Here is a 17873-nt window from a genome sequence, read left to right as displayed (position 1 = left end):
CACCTCATCCAACGGCTAAAAATCCACAAGGGTTGCCTATATAAGCCAAACCCTTTCGGCGTGTGCTCTGGCTCTGCCACCTCCCGTCTGTCACAAGCACCGACCGCCATTTCCGTTTCTCCCTTCTGGCATCTCTCTCCAGAGGCGAGCCGCTGAGACGGCGCCACTCCCCTCGGCATGAAGCACCACGCCATGAAGTCCCAGTCCCGCGCCTCGTCGTCGTCGGCGACGCACAAGCTCTCCCACGCCATCGCGAAGGCGCCGCCGAGGAAGATCAAGATCGTGCACGTCCTGGCGCCGGAGGTCATCAAGACGGACGCGAGGCACTTCCGCGACCTCGTCCAGCGGCTCACCGGGAAGCCGGCCGCCGACGGGCCCGCCGCGGCGTCGTCGCAGCCGGACCCGTGCGACACCGCTGGCGACGAGGGTGGCTTTGTCGCCGACGGCGCCGGTGCGGCGGCGGCGGCGGCGGCGGCGACGATCAAGGCGGAAATAAAGGTGGAGGAGGCCGTGGCGGAGGCGGAGGCGGAGGCGGAGGCGTCGGGAGGATTACTGCACGCGCTCGGGGAAGACGACAGGAACGACATGTTCTTACAGTGGCTACAGAGTGGCTCTTGCATCGACATGGATGCTGTTGGTTTCTCATGAATCCGATCAGGTGATCCATGCATTGGAGTTCATAGCCTTGAATTCTCCAGATCATTGATCCGGATCCCTCGCGTTTAGATGATTTCGCCTTTCCTGACATGATTTTAGATTTGATTAATATATAATGGAGATCTCCTATTTTCCTTGTTTGCGTTGATGAAGCGTCAAATATTATCTTCCTCAGTTTCTTTGCATTTTTGTCTTTTGAAGACTCTTTGAAATACACTACATAACTGATAAAGTGAAAATGGAATAGAAACACCCATTTCTTCTTTTATTTAGATGGGTTTTAGTAGCTTCCAGCTTTTGTCTGACACGGCAGAATTTTTCTGATAAAGTGTCTGGGGCTAACCTGTCGTGCATAGAACCAAAATTAGGACCTGCAATGCAATGGGGAGAAGCCTAATGGTTTCTCATTATTAGAAAGTAAACATCATTTCTTGGAGAATTACCCAGTGATCTCTGTAGAACATTGCCCTTGACTAAAAAGAAAGAACCCTCTATGCTTGTAAATCGATCTCATTAACAGTTGGCTGTTTCAAATGTTTGCGTCATTGACGTGTGGAGTGGTTGCTGTAGACCCCACTGATGCTGCAAGCCTGCAACTGCTGATACGAGCAGAGCAGGCTTTAGTTTGTGCTATTGGAAATCAGAAACAGATTTGTTTGCCTGTTCATATCTGGGAGGAGGCCTGCTCAAAGTGGTTTGCCAGTCCAATGTTTATGTCGAGATATTCATCTTATTCCATGAGCTGACAGCCATAACAAATCCTGAAGAGCAGTATCAGTATGTACTCTGCTCACAAGAAAGGAGGTAAGTTAATCCATTCAAGTGGATGCTGTTACGCACTACAGTTATTATGTATGTGCAAGCGTGAAAAGTGGCTGAACAGAAGAACAAAAAACTAATCACGACGTTCTAATTAGTGCACCCAATTAACACTAGCTTTCATATTCTGACAGCACTGCGTCTGATGTGCCATCAATTGAATTTGGCTGTGGCCCTTCCAATCTTGTTAGGACATCAGGTGCTCCAGATGCATCTCTGATAATCTGCAAGAGAAGATATTGTGAAGACGATGAGTTATCATTAACATTAGCTGAAACAGTTAAGACTTAAAACCATCCATTGTATGCTCAGGAGACATGATTATACTACCTATATTAAAGGACTCATTCAAACCAGACTTGTAAACGTGCAGGATATATGATACAGTGTGGATTATATAATTGATTTCACACTTTTGTGTACATGAGAGCTAAGGCAGCCTACTAATTAAGTGTAAATTGGGTTTTAGATCAAAGGGATAAGGATCATATTTTGTTTGACTCTGAATGCACACTAGTACAAACTAAATGTCATACAATATGATTGCGGTCTTCACCGGATGTGTGCATAGAAACGTACCAGTATTTCCTCATCCAAGTAAGAAATCATGAATAGGCGCTGGAACATCCCATCTGCCATAAGAAAACAAGGCATCAACTCTAAGTAACTAATCCAAGTGTTTTCCGCAGTTATCACGTTGACCAATGCCAGCATGACCAGAACAAAAAATATCAAACCGTTGTTTATACCGAGCTTCAGCTAAGAAAATATGGCAAGCTGTGTCAAACTTAAATGAGAAAAAAATATAAACTAAAGGTAAAGTTATAACTCTTTTAGCATAAGCGAAATACTGCAGATGGAAATGAGAAGTGTACTCCTTACTAAGTGGCAATTTAATCCCCTCTGAAACAGCGTCCCTTATGGGGGCAGGGAGTTGTTGCAGAGCACCTGCAGTTTGTCCAAAGAAACCCTTTAGTTGATCAGGCAGTGTTTCTTCTCTGATCCTAGGGATCTCTATTAGGCCCTCGACATATTCCTCTTTCATCCTAATAGGACCCTCCACAGACAACTGAGTAGTCAGCAGGAACTTGCTTTGCACCTGCATACATCAAAGGCTGCTAGTTAATTGTGACAACATGAGTGTGACAAAAGAGTTTGCCAAAAACAGAAACATACAAATCCCAGTTAACATATATCAATTAATCTTGCAAGATTATTGAAGATATTCCATGTAATCTACTACAAATAAATGCAACAAGAAGAGTCTGTGCAAAATATCAATCCTGCATGTTGATAAATTATGGTAAGTCCTGTAAAATGTGTAATTGTTAAATTTAAACTGCTTCATCTTTTGAAATTACCGTATTTAAGAACTTCACGTTGGAAGAAATTTTGGAGTATCCATCCTTGATCAGGACATCAAGTCCTGTAAAGTGTGCAACAGTTGTAGGTGACCTCCTACAGATAGATGATATTTGTTATGTAGTTAGATTTTTATGTTATTAAGAGGAAGATCATCATGGAATTATGCATTTTGATCATCATAACATAAGACAATTTTATACATAATACATAACTCATAATCAGAAAAATAAGTAACTGGCAACTTAATTTCAGAACATTATGTAAATTTCAATTTGCAAATATCAATTGCATCCAGCAATAGGACATACTCAAACAGAAGACGGGCTGCAAGTGCTCCAGGACTGCTGTCACCAAACCATTCAAAGTTCCATCGACCTTCCAGAAAGGGAGATCTGTGAAGTGAAACAGACAAATTATGGAAGTTCTCCTGGAGACATGCAACCAAAAGCATGGTCATCAAACTACAAATGATCTGCAGAACATGATAAATTTTCTGAGCTGGACACTTACGTTGTGGGCCGTGGAGTGGGGTTTAGACGCTCGAGCCCAACAATCCGCTCATTGACATCAATCTTCTGCATCCCTGTAGTCTTTCCACTAACCAAGGATTCAAACCCTCCAGCATCTCTGAACTGAAATTTGCAATTTTACATATCCTAGTTGAGAAATTAACATGAAGCTCACAATTGGCTATAATATTGATACAAACTGATATTGCACAACTCTTCTGAAAAGATGGGAATGCACAGCTCTTCTTAGATAACTCGAGAATGCACAATTCATCTTTAGAATGTTGAGAATGCACAATTCAATACATATACTCATTGGTGGGTCTGTGGAATCGAGGTTTTCATTAGTAAGTGTTTTTTTTTATTTTTTCATAAGTACTTGTTGGTACTTATACGCTATTTTCTTGTTGGCACTTCTCCAAAGACGCTTGAACGCTGAAGGCATGATGGCAAATTAGCAAGTTGTGGAATTACAAACATCTCCAATTAGACACGGCAGTGGAATGAGATAAGTAAATGCATGGATCAATACTTGTTCCGTGTACACACTAATCAATCATGTTGCTAGTTGAAATGGCACTTGCTAGGAAAATGGAATTGATACTCCTGCGTGTACCAGGTAGTACGAGCAAGGGTAGGTCAGAACTAGCGGATTCCCAAGTAGAAGACGAGGGTAGAGAGGAGCTCACGGCGAGGAGGAGGGACTCCTTGGCGGAGAGGCGCTCCATCTCGCGGGCGTAGCTGGCGGCGGGTCCCCCCTGGAACGTCGGCGCCGAGGCCCTGCAGCGCCCGGCGCCGGGGCGGCGAGGAGGCGAAAGGCTCAGGTGGCCATCCCGCCGGCTGCGGAAGGAGACCAGCGGGAAAGGAGTGGAGGCGGCGGTGATGAGCGCCGCGGCGGCGGCGGCGGCCATGCGGGACCTGAGTGAGAAGAGCGGCGTGGTGGTGCCGAGATGAGTTGCAGATGCACACGCGACGTGGAAACCGTGGGAGAAAATAGCGGAAAAATCAAATATGGGGCTGACATTTTATTCCCGATTTCCTCAAACTCGCAGGATTCCTGAATATTTTTTTGGCTACTTCCAAGTCATACTAGTACGCATATTCAATCATGCTAGTTTATCTTTTGGCACAGGTTCAGAGAAGCGTAGCATCATCCAACAAGTTGTTCAAGGGTCTCAGTTTTGGGCAAAATGAACTCCACTGTCCTCAACTGATGAAACTACTATAGATGAATAAAGTGAGGGTGAAGATACTGAAAGAGGGAGCTCTACACTGGCATACACCCCAGAAAGACTAAGTTATTTGCTTCTTAGACATCTATCAAAAGCTGAACCGAAAACGTAACAATCCATATAGAAAATCGCAATACAACAGGCTAATCACCTAAAGATGCAGAGATATATATAGTCACAAAAGGCAATGGAGAATTAGTGCGCCGCGCCCAAGATGCGTTTCGGCTCTCAAGCAGCGCCCTTCCGCTGCTCGTTCTCGCCATGAGCGAAGTGGCATCGGTCGCCGAACGTGCAGGTTCCCTTCACGAAGTTCTCGCACAGCTTGGTCTTGTAGTTGCTCCTGCCCCCGGGGCCGCCTCGGCCTGCTGGTGCTGCTCCTGCTGCTGAACCAGCGGGTTTCTTGGCTGGTGTGCTCGGGCTGATTGTTGCAATGAGCTCACCCACCATGTTGCTTGCCTGCTTTATCTGGTCGAAATTGCCTTCGAGCTCAATGTTCTTCAGGTTTGAATCTGATTCATGGTCACGTATTGAGAGCTTGACCCCAGTTACTCGGCATATCTGCTTCGTGTTGACTCCACCCTTCCCAATTATGCCACCAGCAAGCGAGGCATCAACGCTGATCTTGGCAGTAGCAGATGCACCAAAGTTTCCTGCTGGAGGACCCATAGCGGCTGGTGGAGGTGGTTCAGGTCGGCCTCCATATCGACCACCCATAGGAGGAGCCATGGCACTCTCATGGGACATGTAAGCTGGCTTGCCAAGTTCCCTCTCACCATGGGCGAAATGGCACTTGTCACCAAATTTGCAGCCTTCTGCAGTGTTATACTTGGTGCACATGCGTGTCTTGCCAGAAGAAGCTGGATGAGAATTACCACCAGCAGCATGATCCATAGGAGCTCTTGCCGGTGCAGGCACAGCTGGGTTGCCTAGATTGAGTGTTTTTGCTACTGCTTGATACCCACCAGGGACAAAGTGCGAGAAATGACAACCCTCGCCAAAAGGGCATCCGATAGTGCTGCATAAATCAAAACATAACATGTTAATCTTCTACATTCCAAAAGACAAAATTACAGTGTAGCTTCAGTCCAAGTTGCATAAACACAAAGCATCTTGAGATACATAATTACATAGAAAGTCAGACATTGACTAGTGCCAACAAACTTCCTAAAAAGTAAAATAAAAATCAGAGAGAACCAAATCAATCAATCAATCGTGGAACTGTATTGAGACACAAAATAGTGCATGTGGAAGCATAGGACAGTAGGTTGGTTAGAATCTGTAACTTAAATTCAACATTCCATTATATCACAGATTTAGTATTTCACCAATAAGCAGCAGCATAGCTTTCTTATAGATACATAAGCTAAACCTGGAAACAGCATAACTGCATAACAAGTTTAGTTTAAACTTATACTAAGACGATCAATTTCAATGCTTGTCCTGTGCAATTTTTATAAATACAAGTGCATTTGGAAATGGGAGTCATCGCCTAAAAGACTCCATGTCAGTGGCAATGGCCATCACGTTTGTAAGGCTTGTTGATGTTTAATTAAAACAAGGATTCCATTCCATTCAAGGTCTACACATCAAACTTCCCCAGGGGCTGTTCTGGGAGCAGATGATAATAATAACCGTTTTCAATATGCAGAAACATAACTCAGAATAATAACCATTTTATCATGTTAGAAATTATATCTAATAATCCATAAGTCATTGGACATTTAATAGGCAAGCAAGATCTACTGAAAATACGATTCAATCAGCAAAAAACTGAATTTAAGGCACCCATGCATCTATACACTATCTTAGAAAAGGGGGGACCAATATGTCTAGTGTTAGACGTACAGCTTCTGAATAAAAAAAAACTTGCAAGGGTAAATTAATTCGTAACTGTAATAAATAGTGAATATTAGAAGCTACTATTCTGATGTTATCTTGGATAGGTTAAGATTGTAACCTGAAAAACTTGGTGCAAGGCTTCAATTTGCTTGATAGACCAGTTTGAAATGACTCCGTTTCTGTTGCATAAAATTTTGTTACATCTTCTCACTTGTTAGAAGTTGCATTGTTAATCTTCTAATGAAGTAAACATATAAAATTTGCGTCCAATGAATGTGATGAATAAACAATAATTTTGATATGATATTGATGATATTTCACAGTGATTTATCCTGCAGAAATCATTCACATTTACATTCAACCGCTTCGCAGATGGTAAATATCATTTGTCCAGGTGTTTCTTCTTGTAACCTCATTTGGAGCATCCTCAGGCCCCATTCTGATTATAAGAGCCACAAGGTACTATGCTTTTGCAGATAGTTTCGATCAATAGTGCTACATATTTCTTGTCTATATATGAATAGGGCCTCGCTAGCACTATGGTCATTAGTTACTACAGACAGGCCCACAGCTCAAACCATACACCATTTCTTGTACTTTATTTTAAGCAGTAAGGGCTCACCTGTTCTATCTATAAACTACCTTTCCAAATTATTAAGCAGTTTTCTTTTGCTTCTTGAAGGGAAACACCAATCTAACTGGCTGTCCTGGACTATGTAATCATCTGAGTAATCCTACACACTTAACATGGGTACTTTCCCTAACTCCCCTCAGAAACGTTCTGTTGTATTTTGAATGAATTTCACTCACAAATTAAACTCAAATAGCCCATCAAACCATCCGAATCAGCACAAACTGCTAGGTTACGAAGTCCTTGTTGACGAAAACACGTGCATACTCATGATCACGGTTCATCATAGTAAGTCCGAGCACAAGATTGACTATTCTAATCTTATTACTGGGGCTCATCAGCCCGGCGCACTCGCTCGATGCTCGCGGAACAAACCCTAAAATTACCAGGAGAGCGTCGAGGCTTGCAGATCCAGCAGCATAGCGCACAGAAGACATCGAAAAATCTAGTACGCACAAGCAAATGCAGAAGGGGATAATGAGGCGATAGAGAGAGAAGGGTACCTCTCGAGCGCTTCCCTCCGGCGGCGCCTCCGTTGGCCGTGTCCGGCCGGGATCTCTTGCGGGCGGCGCCGGCTCCCTCCATGGCGAGCCTTCGCGCGGAGGGAGGAGGAGGGAAGGGAGGGGAAGCCGGTCGGGGGCGAGATCGAAACCCTAGCTCGTGGTTGGCGGAGGGAAGCGGAAGGGGAAGCGACCAGCCGCGGAATCGAGAGGGTTAACGACGAGAGAGAGGAGAGACGTAGGGAACGGCTGGTTCATATGGGGTAGTTGGGCTTTGGGCCTCCACCGAGTCAGATATTTATTGGATCTCGAGGAGAGCTTTGTCTTCGTCATGTCGTGTACGTCTTGGGCTTTGGGCCACAATTCGTATTGGACAGTGTAGATCGAATTTTGGTTCGAGATTTCCTCACTGCGTAGTTTCTCATTGTCTGCCACTTCACTGCTTGATTTCTTGAAAAAAAAAACAATTCACTGCTTGTGAATTGCGATGGTAACAAACTACTTACAATCTGATTGATAATTGTTGCCTTTTCGGGACAGAAATTCTTGGGCTATCCTAACTCGAGTTTTACATTACCCCACCATTAACGCAAGTATGCCTTCCAGATCGAAAAGCAACCCTCTAAATTCAATTCAGGGCACAGGCTGCAACATGAACTTGCCCACTGCTAACACTGCATTTGTACTTGCATAATGTCGTCGATCAAATTCAGAAGTTACAGAGAGTTATTTCACAAAACCAAGCTGTGCAGTGAATCCTCCATGGACAAAGGAACTCACATGCTCCTGGCCATCATCTCCTGGTACCTCCGGTACGACTCCTGCTTCTCCAGCAAGAACTTGGCATGGCACCTCGCGATGAACCTCTCCGCGAGCCTGTCGATCTCGTTCACCGCACCATTGCCGTCGCCGTCGCCGTTGCCGTTGCCGCCGTCTTCTCCTTCTCCGGCAGCCGGCAATGCACCGGCCGACGTCTCCTCCTCCAGCCAGCACAGGTACCCGCAGTCCTCCCCGTCGTCGCCGCCGCCGCCGCGCAGCTCCTCCGCCGCGCCGTCGGCCGGAACCACCACGTTCCACGTCGAGTCGTCGTAGTCGTAGTAGTACGGGTGGTAGTGCAGCTCGAGATCCTTGGCGCGAGCCGGCGTGACGGCGGCGGCGGCGGCCCAGTTGAAGCGCAGCAGCTTCATGAAGCTGGCGATCCTCTTCTTGCTCTTCTCCGGTCTCGAGCGGTAGCCGATGGCGTACTTCTTGCCGCCGCCGCCTCTCGTCGGCGCCCTCTTCTTGCGGACGACGTCGAGGAGCAGCGACTTGAACTTGGCGAGGGCACGGAAGACATGGCCGACCTGCGGGTAGATGTGGGAGTGGAGAATGGAATTGAGCTTGGGAGAGATCGAGCTCGGAAGCAGAGCTTCCATGTGAAACAATGGAGCCATGGATCGGGGTGGTGAATGCGGTGGAGCTAGACGGCGTGAGCTCTTGGGCTTATAAAGCTTACATGTATCCAAATACCACCATAGTTCAAATAAATTGCGACAATACCATTGCATAGTCTGAAACTCTGACTACAGCTTACGTCGTTTTCGTTCTGTAAAACTCTGATTACTGAATACTTGTAGTCAAAAAGAAAAGTAAAAAAATGATGCACTGCATGCCTCATCGGATGCTTTGCCTGTCTCAAGACTTTGGGGCCAAAAAACCTTGGCTCCATGAAGCTTTTGTTCTGCAACAGACAAATGGAGCACTGAACAATGTCAATGATTCAGATAATTCAGCAGGTTGTTACTGTTTCATCCGAGCAATATTACAGCAGTGCTTGAGGGGTTTAGGGAACAGAAATCAGCAAGGCTCAGGAGGTGCCTGTCAGTAACTGAGCATGCTTCCGATAAGTGGACCAGCCTGCTATGCTCTAGGCCCGTCGAAGAAGACATTTCATCTTTGTTTCTGAATCTTGTCCCCGCAATGTTTACGAAGATATTAGTACGTTGGTTGTAATTCTTCAAGTCAAAATATTCCCTGAACATCGTTTGTTAGCCTGTCACGTGATAGTCATATACATTATATTCATCTTGATGATTGATGGAAAAAAAGTCAAAATTAACTGAATTACTCTGCCCCTGGAGGCATGCAGAGCAGTGACAAGTGCTGACATGCATGGAGCGTTCCAAGCAGCAACAAAGTAGGATGAATGTTACAAATCATCAATTGGAGAATCCGAAGAAAACAGAGAGTACTGGATGTATCATAGCTAGTCATGGTCTTTTCAGTGTATTCTTACTATTCTGACGACTTAACTGCCTAATTACTTACTCCAGTCATGTCCTTCTCAAAGGAAAGAGAAGCGACGAACAACTTTCTGTGAGCAAGCCTGCTATAGAAATTCAGAAATACAATCGCAGTACCTGTTGGCACAAAAATGGACCTTAATCTGTTGTTTGATTCTTTCTGCACGCCACTGACTAGCTGCAATATGGATTAGTACTGGCTCACTTAATTATCAGAACCGAGCTGGGAACAGCTGGAAACGAAGCAAATATTAGTACATCAAATTGTCATCCTTGCAGATGATAGTCCTCCCACTTAGGAGTGGCAGAACCAAATCAAGAAATCCCATAGACTTCTCCACGTAAATGTTGCGTGGTATCTCAACCTAGTCAGTTTCAGTGAAGGACAGTAGGACACAGCAGGAGCTCCGGTCTAATTCTCTTCCCGGTTTTGTTGCGTCCAAGACTCCCAAGTTGGTGATCCATGAGAAAGCGCACCACATAATTGGCCATGACTTACAATTGTTCAGCTGGATAACAGACAAGAGAGAGATGGAGCGATGAACTGTGTACGCACTTGACATGGATGGTGTGGATGATGCATTCATGCACCTGGCTGCTCATGCATTCGCCGTGTGCATCCCTTGCAGCAGCAGTAGGAGATAGAGATGGTGTGAGGCCCAGTTCTGTGTCGTCGTAGGAATCTAGTTGTTGGGATACTTTGCAAATTGCAATTGCAAAGGAACAGTGACACACCACGCGTTGCATCCGTGGAGAATTGGAGATATGCGAGGAAGAAGACTTGAGGAAATGGCAATGGCAATCATTCGCAGAGGCTGGTGTTGTGATTGTAACCGGAGGAGATCGCAGGAGATACACGACGTGGACTCGTACCGGATCAATGTGCTCATCAGCAGATCATGCGATCATGAGATGATGCAAAGCGCTCGATCGCTCGCTCGCTTGCCGCTGGATTGGAGCCTGCAGCCTGTGTCTGTGTGCGGCATGCGTCTGCGTGCGCGTGCGTAAGTTTGACGTGCCCACTTGCACGGCGAGGTGCTGGGGATGAGCGAGGAGAATTCCTTCTAGAATGTCAATAAAGCCGCTGTCAATGGTATTGTTTTTTTTCTCCTATTGCCATATTGATGTGTAATTGCGCGTTTATGAAAATTTTTCCTATTACGCGAAGGAGAGAATGCAATGGAGGAAAAAAATAGGACTTGGATGCAATCCGCTTCGATTTTGCTATATATTTGTCAGATAATTTTTTTTAAAGAATTAACATATATAAATTAAATAAAGTATAATCCTACTATGATTGATTTTATGGCTATTAAGAAGGTACCATATTTTCTAATGTAAATTTAGTATCTCTAGTACTATGAGGTACCAAGTTTTCACTAAAAATGTTGGTACCTCCCAGTTCCAGTACCTCTCAAAGACTGTAAAATTACTATCCTGCTATAGTTACATTATAACTTGTATGCACCTTCACATGATTTTAAACTGTTAGATTTGCTTCAAGATTTGTGCACGCGAGAAAGGAAAAAATCACAGTGCACACATGTGAGGAGAGTCAGTTCCACGATGTCTGCTTACCGGAAATAGTATGTTTCCTATGCAAGTTACAATATAACTCCACTATAACTATATACTATAGTTACATCTATCGAAATTTTTAGAAGAAATTTGTCAGTAATAAATACATAGGTAGTCCTCGGGCCGTGGGCCTGCAGGGACACGGAGTATCTAGCCCATCACGATTCGCGTAGGCCGTTTGGGCCATACAGAATTCTATAGTAATATAGCCCATCTGAAATCAGCAGCAACTGTCGTTAGGCCCAATTTGTTTTTTTTTTTTGGTTTAGGAGAGGGGGATATGCGGCGGAGCGGAGCCCCGGTGCGTGGGTGGCCGGAGTTCACTCCTGTTCACGCGCGGCGCGGCGAACTAATCGGATGCGGCATTGACAACTGATGTGCATTTTTTGTTTCTGCAGCCACAAGAAAATTACTCGGAGAGCCGCGTGCGTCTAGTTCAGATAAACCTCGCGTACAGTGCATTCATCCCGACAGATTGGAACAACTTGGAGACAGGTGAAGTAATCCTCCAACAGAACATCATTAACTACTCACAATTTGCCAAATCTTCGATAAAACCAGGGATTAAACTACGCCCAAGATGCAGTGCCAGGGATTGACACAAACGCATTTTGGCTTTCCATGTCGTTTTTGAAGCTGAGTCAAGGCCTAAATCCACGGGATTAAACAAGGTTCGAGCCTTCGAGGAGCCAATGAGGCGAGCATGTTCTGCTGCCCCTTCAGGGTTTCAGAAGACGAGCTTGCGAATTCCATCCCCCTCCACCCACGAAGCACCAACCGGCGCGCAGCAAAAGACCAGAAAATTAAAGCCAGGTATATGTATATCAGTATATGTATGTACATACCTATCCAGATAAGATTCTTTCTTAATCTTTCCACGTTGGCACACCAGCATGTCCAAATCTGCAACTGCATAAGTATTGTCGTTGATCGAATTGACGAATCCCATTTTTTATCACCTCTTTTGTCAGACTCCTGTAAAACCCTGACCAACTTGAGCATACAGAGTTCAGCTACATGTATACTGTATATACAGATAACGATTATATGTGTGCGTGCATACAGTTTTGATCGATTGACGTTACGATTGACAGTTTCACAATTGACAGTGTCCGTGTCTGTTTTTGGGTAGGATCAGGAATTCAGGATGACAGCTTCGACCTTGATTTCTCGTTCTTGTTTCTGATCAGGGAGATTCCAAAGACAAGAGTAGTCCAATGCTCATCAAACACCTGTATTTCTTCTGAAGGGATGTGTGGACCCGGTAGATTCCCCATAACACTAAAAAAAATATGGTTAGAAGATTTTATTATGGTTTGACTTTGTTTTTAGTTAGGGATCGGTGCACAACTTTGCTCAAGAAAATTATTTGATCTGTCAGTTGTACTAGTGCATGTAATTTCTGATACCCCTGAGAATGTCAAAGCTGATCTCCATCTATTCTTTCTTTTCAGGAGAACTTGTTATCAGGTGAAGCGGTGGTGAAATGCCAACGTGTAAATTCAACACACCTTGAAAATTTTGATTACTAGAATCTTGCTTCAGTACAGCATCCTCCTAAGTCCTAACAATAAAATGAAAAACATCTGATTAAAATCTGCATTGATAAAGGGGGCCTAAAATGACTGACGATGCAGATGTGTATTGCAACTTAGAAGGAGTGAGATGATATGGACCTAGAAGTCATCACTTAGATTTGAATTTACGGATGCTAGTCTTTTTTAAAGATGACAGGATCAAACGAGAAAGAAAATGGTGCCTTATACGACAATTGAATTAGATGAAACAAAAAAGCATCGATGTTATCGTGTTAACATGTGATGACTTCCTATGGCATAGTGTTGGTCCTATGAAGTGCAAGCTTTTCCTTTAGTTTGCACTTCGGTGACGATATTGGATCACCGATCAAATGTGCCGTCACGGGATGGATAGTCACTCCATGTGCCCTATGTGTGCACAGGAGCAGAAAACAACCAATCATATCCTGTTGGAGTGCGTCTTTACAAAGTAAGTTTTGCACAAGTTACTGGCCAAGGTCGGACTGCCCTTATCTTCGCCCAGTCGACAGTCCACCCCCCAAGTCCGGTACTCTGGTGGGAGTGCACTCACCGGTAGCTGCCTGATCACCTTAGGAGAGGATTCGACTCCTTCATCCTCTTTGTTACCTAGAATATCATGTTGGAAAGGAATGCTCGTGTCTTCGATGGGTTCATCTCCCAGGTGGATAGAGTGGTTGATCGCATCGTGCAAGAATAAAGGATCTGGGTGGAAGCGAAGCCGAGTCCTCTTGGAGTTCTTCTTGTCCATAGTCCTTTTTCCTGCCTTTTTGCTTGTTCGGGGCTGGTTTTGCCTAGCTTAACTGGTCATTGATCCCCTTTTCTCCCCGTTTAAACTCCCCATGACCGCTACGGTAGGTCACGGTTGTACAAACTTTTTCCTTGAGGAGGTACCATGAGGTACTATTTTTTCTATTATAAATTTGGTACCTCTTGGTACCTATGTACTACGAGGTATCATGAGGTACTAAAATTTTGGTACCTCGTGGTACCTCCTCAAGGACCGTAGAATTGCTCTTTCTAATATATTAGCGTACAAGGCTCTTGTGCGTTCACAAAAAAAAAAGATCAGTTTATTTTGCTGCTGATGAAGTTACTGCTCTATTTTGACTACTTTGTCTACCTCATGGTGACACAGAGAGTTGTTTACTTGATTATCTATGGATCTAAAATTTACCCGCTTCGTTTGGCCAATAAACATCACGTCCAAGAAGATTCAAACTAGAAACATTGTATGATTCGTCAGGTTATCTACCCTTGTTGGGACATCAAAAGACAAGCAACACACAAATTATGGAGCATAGAGATGTCCCCTCTGATCCTAACTGTAATATGTTTGAAGCTTGCAAATTATGTTCAGCTAGAGCTGGAGACTAAAAAGAACCAGATAAGCAAAGAAAATGATAGCGAGGGTGAGGGCACCAAAGTGGCTATTTGTCACCTTAGCCTTGTCCGACATGCGAGATAATTTATGCTCTGCTATATATATGTAGCAGTTGGATTTATATACATACACATATATACATCTCTTTGCATATTTATATTCTTGTCAGTTGTTTGCTGAGGCCCCCACTGTGAGAAGTTCATATTCCATTTGGGATTATCAGGACTCCTTCAGATTATTCCAATCCTTCCCTGCATACAGAAAGTGATCTAGCTGAGGTGAGATCAGAGAGAGAGAGAGATTGAGCTGGTTTTACCAGGAAGTTTCCAGTGGTGTTTGCTTTGCTGCACATGTGATGCCCTTCAAGTTGTAAGTTCATCTCAACCATGTGTGTAATAATGCTTACTTTTTGCCATGCATTGCATTGCGTCCTCTCCTTCTCCGGCGGCTGCTGCTGCTGCATGGTGTGATGGTGGTGGTGGTGGTCGTCGTCGTCGGCTGTTTTGCGATTCTGGAGATTGGTTTTGTACTTTTGTGCGTATCCGGGGACATGCACCGCCGTCGAATTATTCTCGCCGTTGTTGCGTGCCACGCCTCCCCTCCTTCCCTCCCTGCGAATATAGGCCGGTGCGGATTCCCAATTAATTCCCATTGATCTATCGTATGTGCCACTAGCTTCCCGTTCGTTCGATCGAGAGCCTATTTAAGCTTCGCCGCCGCGTTAATCCCTCTTTCCTCCTCCAAATTAATCTCATCCTAATTCTGTTTTAATTTCTGGTGGGAATTTCGCTGTTTGATCTGGCCTCTTCACGTAACCGTAATGTTCTATGTGTAAATTGAATTAATGGAGTTGGTTGTGAAATCGTTGAATTGATGGTGATTCGGTTGTTGTTAGTTCAGTTAAATGTTGCAAGATATCATGAACACCAAGAAGATTAAGCTGCACGACTGCCACTTCGGCTCGCCGCTATGTGACCCTTCGCCGGCGCCGCACCTGCTGAGCTCCGCCGCCGCCGCCGGGCTGTCGTTCCACCCGGGGCTCGTGAGCTCGGCGGCGCAGCACCAGCAGCACGGCGCGGGCGGCTGGCTGCACGAGGAGTACTACGCGCCGAGGTCGTCGCCGCCGTCGTCGCTTCTCGCGCAGACCTGCGTCGGCTCCAACGCGACCGCGTTCTACGCCGCCGAGAACCTGCCGCAGTTCGACTTCCCAGCTCTCGGTACGGCGGCGGCGGCGGCGGCCAAGGCGCCGTTCCGGTCGTCGGAGAGCGAGCTGTACCGGCCGGTCGACCCGCTGCTCCTCCGTGCGGACCACTCGGTGAGGACGTACTACGTCCGGCCGCAGAAGCGGGATTCCGGCGAGAGGACACCATTGCCGCCGCCGTCGCAGCAACAGCATCAGGACAGAATCCACGGGCTCTTCGCCGGCGCTCCCACCACTCGGCTTCTCAGCGGCGAACCCAAAATCCACTCGTTTCCACCTCAAGTAAGCATGGAACAATCATGAACAGAACTCTACTAAGAATTCTACTGTTTGTCTTTAATTCTTTTCTTTGAGATGCCTGTGAATTTTTTTATCGTAATCTGAAAATTAACTCCGATGAAGGTGGCGGCGAAGCCGATTCTGCCGGCGATGGATGCGCCGAGCCTGCAGAACCAGATGGAGAATCAGCTGACAAGGAACTGCATCGGCGCGGCAACTCCGGTGACCCCCACCGGAAACCTCGCCGGATCAGGTGCGCCGAGCAAGACGCGGATCAGGTGGACGCAGGACCTGCACGAGCGGTTCGTCGACTGCGTCAATCAGCTCGGCGGCGCAGACAGTGAGTGTTCTTGATCAGCAAAAAACAAAACAAAAAAAACAGAGAAGCTTTTGTCATGCATGACGATTTCTCATGGCGCATAGTTCTTTCTTCTTCTTGCATGCAGAGGCAACTCCGAAGGGGATTCTGAAGCTGATGAATTCGGATGGCCTGACGATCTACCACATCAAGAGCCATCTCCAGGTAACTGAAACTCTGAAACTGGAAAGCAGGGTCACTTGATCAACTACACACGAACGATTTTAAACAGATGACATAGATGTGTAACCAAACAGATATCGTATTAATGTCGATTTGTAGCTAGGGATTGGTTGATCTAGTTGAAGTTTGTTTAATAAACGAGCTGTAGTTATCTAACAATTTTCTCTCATCTTCTTTCTGTGCAGAAATATCGCATAGCGAAGTACATGCCAGCGTCATCTGAAGGTAAGCCATCACAACTTCGTTACTGTTTTTTTTTTTTTTGGTTGGGAGGGGGGGGGTCTAAGCTGAATCCTGAAATAGAGAAGTTAATCCTCCATTAGTAGCAGCATTTGTAAGAGATAAGCATAAATTCCAGATCCCCTGAGTTCAGGAGGATCTGGATTCGTTCGTTCGTTGTGTTGCTTTATTCTAGGTCATTTCAACGCCGTGCTTTTATCCTACTACTGTTGTTTGGTATGCTTCGCTATCCATTCATCCACTGACACATGTCCTCATTCTGCTGCTATACTGTCGAATTTTTTCAGGGAAGCAACTGGAGAAAAGAGCAACAGGAAATGACATGCAGAATCTGGACCCCAAAACGTATCTCTCTTTCTCTCTGTCTGCTAGTAGTAATAGCTTTGCGAACCAGTCCCAAATCCCAATGGAGTGCAAGTGCTGCTAGCTATCTACTGTCAAATCATGCGTGCATATATTAACAAGAATCGCCTTTTTGCTGTAGTGGAATGCAAATCACGGAAGCACTGCGTGTTCAGCTCGACGTGCAGAGGCGCCTCCATGAACAGCTAGAGGTGCTAGCTCCATCATTTGCCAACACTTTGACACTAGATACTTTACAATTTTCAGAAAAGGAACGGCTTAATTATATAGCCATCATTGATAATCATGTAACTAACTTCTTTATGCCTGAATTTTGTGTGCCTCGCTAGATTCAGAGAAATCTGCAGCTGAGGATAGAGGAGCAGGGGAAGAGGCTGCAGAAGATGTTCGAGGACCAGCTGAAGGCGAGCAGGAGCGTGATGGAACCGCAGGAGCTGGACGACGTCGTCGCCTTCGCCGCCGGCGACGGAGACGACGACGCGTTCGATGACGTCGACGTGCAGCTGCTGGCCGTCGCTGGCAGCGGCTATGACGACGCCGGGTTCCAGTCCAAAATAAGCTAGGACAGCCTTTTTTGCGTTTTGTGTTTTGGCACTTTGATTTGACAAATATTGTTCTGGTTCTTCGACGTATGATACGCACAATGCTATTTTTTGCCCGTGTAGTTGGCGAAAGTTTCAAAAAGATATTTTAAGAAAGAGAGTGGGATCCACAGATTCGCGCTTAATTTTTTTTTTTGTAGCTAGTTTGATCAGAGTTGTAAAATTTAGGCTTTTTCAATTGGCCTGCACTGCATTTCTTAATGGTTTTAGTTAGGTCTTAGCAGGCAAAAAACAGGTTAAGTTCAAGTGGCAATATATTGCTCATGTCACATTCACATATGGGCTTGGGATGCTC

The 17873-nt window shown here is 45.4% G+C and overlaps 5 protein-coding genes across 10 annotated transcripts; 2 read left to right on the top strand and 3 right to left on the bottom strand.

The window, feature by feature from the left end:
* The first annotated feature begins 69 nt into the window (after positions 1 to 69).
* Positions 70 to 842, top strand: LOC107278570 (uncharacterized). The gene has a single exon (XM_015781083.3). It carries the CDS (start codon positions 178 to 180, stop codon positions 646 to 648), a length of 471 nt encoding a protein of 156 aa, XP_015636569.1. The 5' UTR covers positions 70 to 177; the 3' UTR covers positions 649 to 842.
* On the bottom strand, positions 804 to 4345 carry LOC4337320 (probable plastid-lipid-associated protein 13, chloroplastic). Of its 2 annotated transcripts, NR_185120.1 has the most exons (8): positions 4040 to 4345; positions 3352 to 3473; positions 3150 to 3233; positions 2838 to 2934; positions 2359 to 2575; positions 2056 to 2108; positions 1101 to 1700; positions 804 to 1000 (listed from the first exon to the last, which is right to left on the bottom strand). NR_185120.1 is itself a non-coding variant. In NM_001419923.1 (7 exons), the coding sequence occupies exons 1-7, from the start codon at positions 4259 to 4261 to the stop codon at positions 1590 to 1592; spliced, it is 906 nt and encodes a 301-aa protein (NP_001406852.1). In that variant the 5' UTR covers positions 4262 to 4345; the 3' UTR covers positions 1353 to 1589. The 2 variants fall into 2 exon arrangements, 1 of the variants encoding a protein (NP_001406852.1); NM_001419923.1 differs by lacking the exon at positions 804 to 1000 and having other exon boundaries at positions 1353 to 1700.
* A 140-nt stretch (positions 4346 to 4485) lies between these two features.
* On the bottom strand, positions 4486 to 7782 carry LOC4337319 (zinc finger CCCH domain-containing protein 31-like). Its single transcript, NM_001419922.1, has 3 exons — positions 7556 to 7782; positions 6540 to 6600; positions 4486 to 5597 (listed from the first exon to the last, which is right to left on the bottom strand). The coding sequence occupies exons 1-3, from the start codon at positions 7635 to 7637 to the stop codon at positions 4811 to 4813; spliced, it is 930 nt and encodes a 309-aa protein (NP_001406851.1). The 5' UTR covers positions 7638 to 7782; the 3' UTR covers positions 4486 to 4810.
* Positions 7783 to 8012: 230 nt separating this feature from the next.
* On the bottom strand, positions 8013 to 9031 carry LOC9269403 (uncharacterized). The gene has a single exon (XM_015779820.3). It carries the CDS (start codon positions 8983 to 8985, stop codon positions 8329 to 8331), a length of 657 nt encoding a protein of 218 aa, XP_015635306.3. The 5' UTR covers positions 8986 to 9031; the 3' UTR covers positions 8013 to 8328.
* A 5225-nt stretch (positions 9032 to 14256) lies between these two features.
* Positions 14257 to 17868, top strand: LOC4337318 (myb family transcription factor RLI1-like). Of its 5 annotated transcripts, none has more exons than XM_015780784.3 (8): positions 14257 to 14721; positions 15253 to 15835; positions 15956 to 16172; positions 16279 to 16355; positions 16559 to 16598; positions 16901 to 16958; positions 17098 to 17167; positions 17306 to 17868. In XM_015780784.3, exons 2-8 carry the CDS (start codon positions 15257 to 15259, stop codon positions 17537 to 17539), a joined length of 1275 nt encoding a protein of 424 aa, XP_015636270.1. In that variant the 5' UTR covers positions 14257 to 14721; positions 15253 to 15256; the 3' UTR covers positions 17540 to 17868. The 5 variants fall into 5 exon arrangements, with proteins under 5 accessions (XP_015636270.1, XP_015636271.1, XP_025880593.1 ...); XM_015780785.3 differs by having other exon boundaries at positions 14496 to 14721; positions 15248 to 15835; XM_026024808.2 differs by lacking the exon at positions 14257 to 14721 and adding an exon at positions 14794 to 14979.
* Positions 17869 to 17873: the final 5 nt, after the last annotated feature.

The sequence above is a fragment of the Oryza sativa genome, chromosome 4, assembly GCF_034140825.1.
Source record: "Oryza sativa Japonica Group chromosome 4, ASM3414082v1".
NCBI classification, from domain to species: domain Eukaryota; kingdom Viridiplantae; phylum Streptophyta; class Magnoliopsida; order Poales; family Poaceae; genus Oryza; species Oryza sativa.
Note: the sequence above shows the minus strand (reverse complement) of the source record. Positions and strands in the feature narration are given on the sequence as shown.

Coding starts and splice junctions, on each gene's coding strand:
- LOC107278570 (XM_015781083.3), top strand. CDS start 178: ATGAAGCACCACGCCATGAAGTCCCAGTCCCGCGCCTCGTCGTCGTCG.
- LOC4337320 (NM_001419923.1), bottom strand. CDS start 4,261: ATGGCCGCCGCCGCCGCCGCGGCGCTCATCACCGCCGCCTCCACTCCT. Junction 2,109..2,358: donor GGGGATTAAATTGCCACTTA/GTAAGGAGTACA, acceptor TTCTTATGGCAG/ATGGGATGTTCCAGCGCCTA. Junction 1,701..2,055: donor ACTTGGATGAGGAAATACTG/GTACGTTTCTAT, acceptor CTTCTCTTGCAG/ATTATCAGAGATGCATCTGG.
- LOC4337319 (NM_001419922.1), bottom strand. CDS start 7,637: ATGGAGGGAGCCGGCGCCGCCCGCAAGAGATCCCGGCCGGACACGGCC. Junction 6,601..7,555: donor CGGAGGGAAGCGCTCGAGAG/GTACCCTTCTCT, acceptor TTTATGCAACAG/AAACGGAGTCATTTCAAACT. Junction 5,598..6,539: donor CCTTGCACCAAGTTTTTCAG/GTTACAATCTTA, acceptor TGATTTATGCAG/CACTATCGGATGCCCTTTTG.
- LOC9269403 (XM_015779820.3), bottom strand. CDS start 8,985: ATGGCTCCATTGTTTCACATGGAAGCTCTGCTTCCGAGCTCGATCTCT.
- LOC4337318 (XM_015780784.3), top strand. CDS start 15,257: ATGTTGCAAGATATCATGAACACCAAGAAGATTAAGCTGCACGACTGC. Junction 16,599..16,900: donor CATGCCAGCGTCATCTGAAG/GTAAGCCATCAC, acceptor GAATTTTTTCAG/GGAAGCAACTGGAGAAAAGA. Junction 17,168..17,305: donor GCCTCCATGAACAGCTAGAG/GTGCTAGCTCCA, acceptor GTGCCTCGCTAG/ATTCAGAGAAATCTGCAGCT.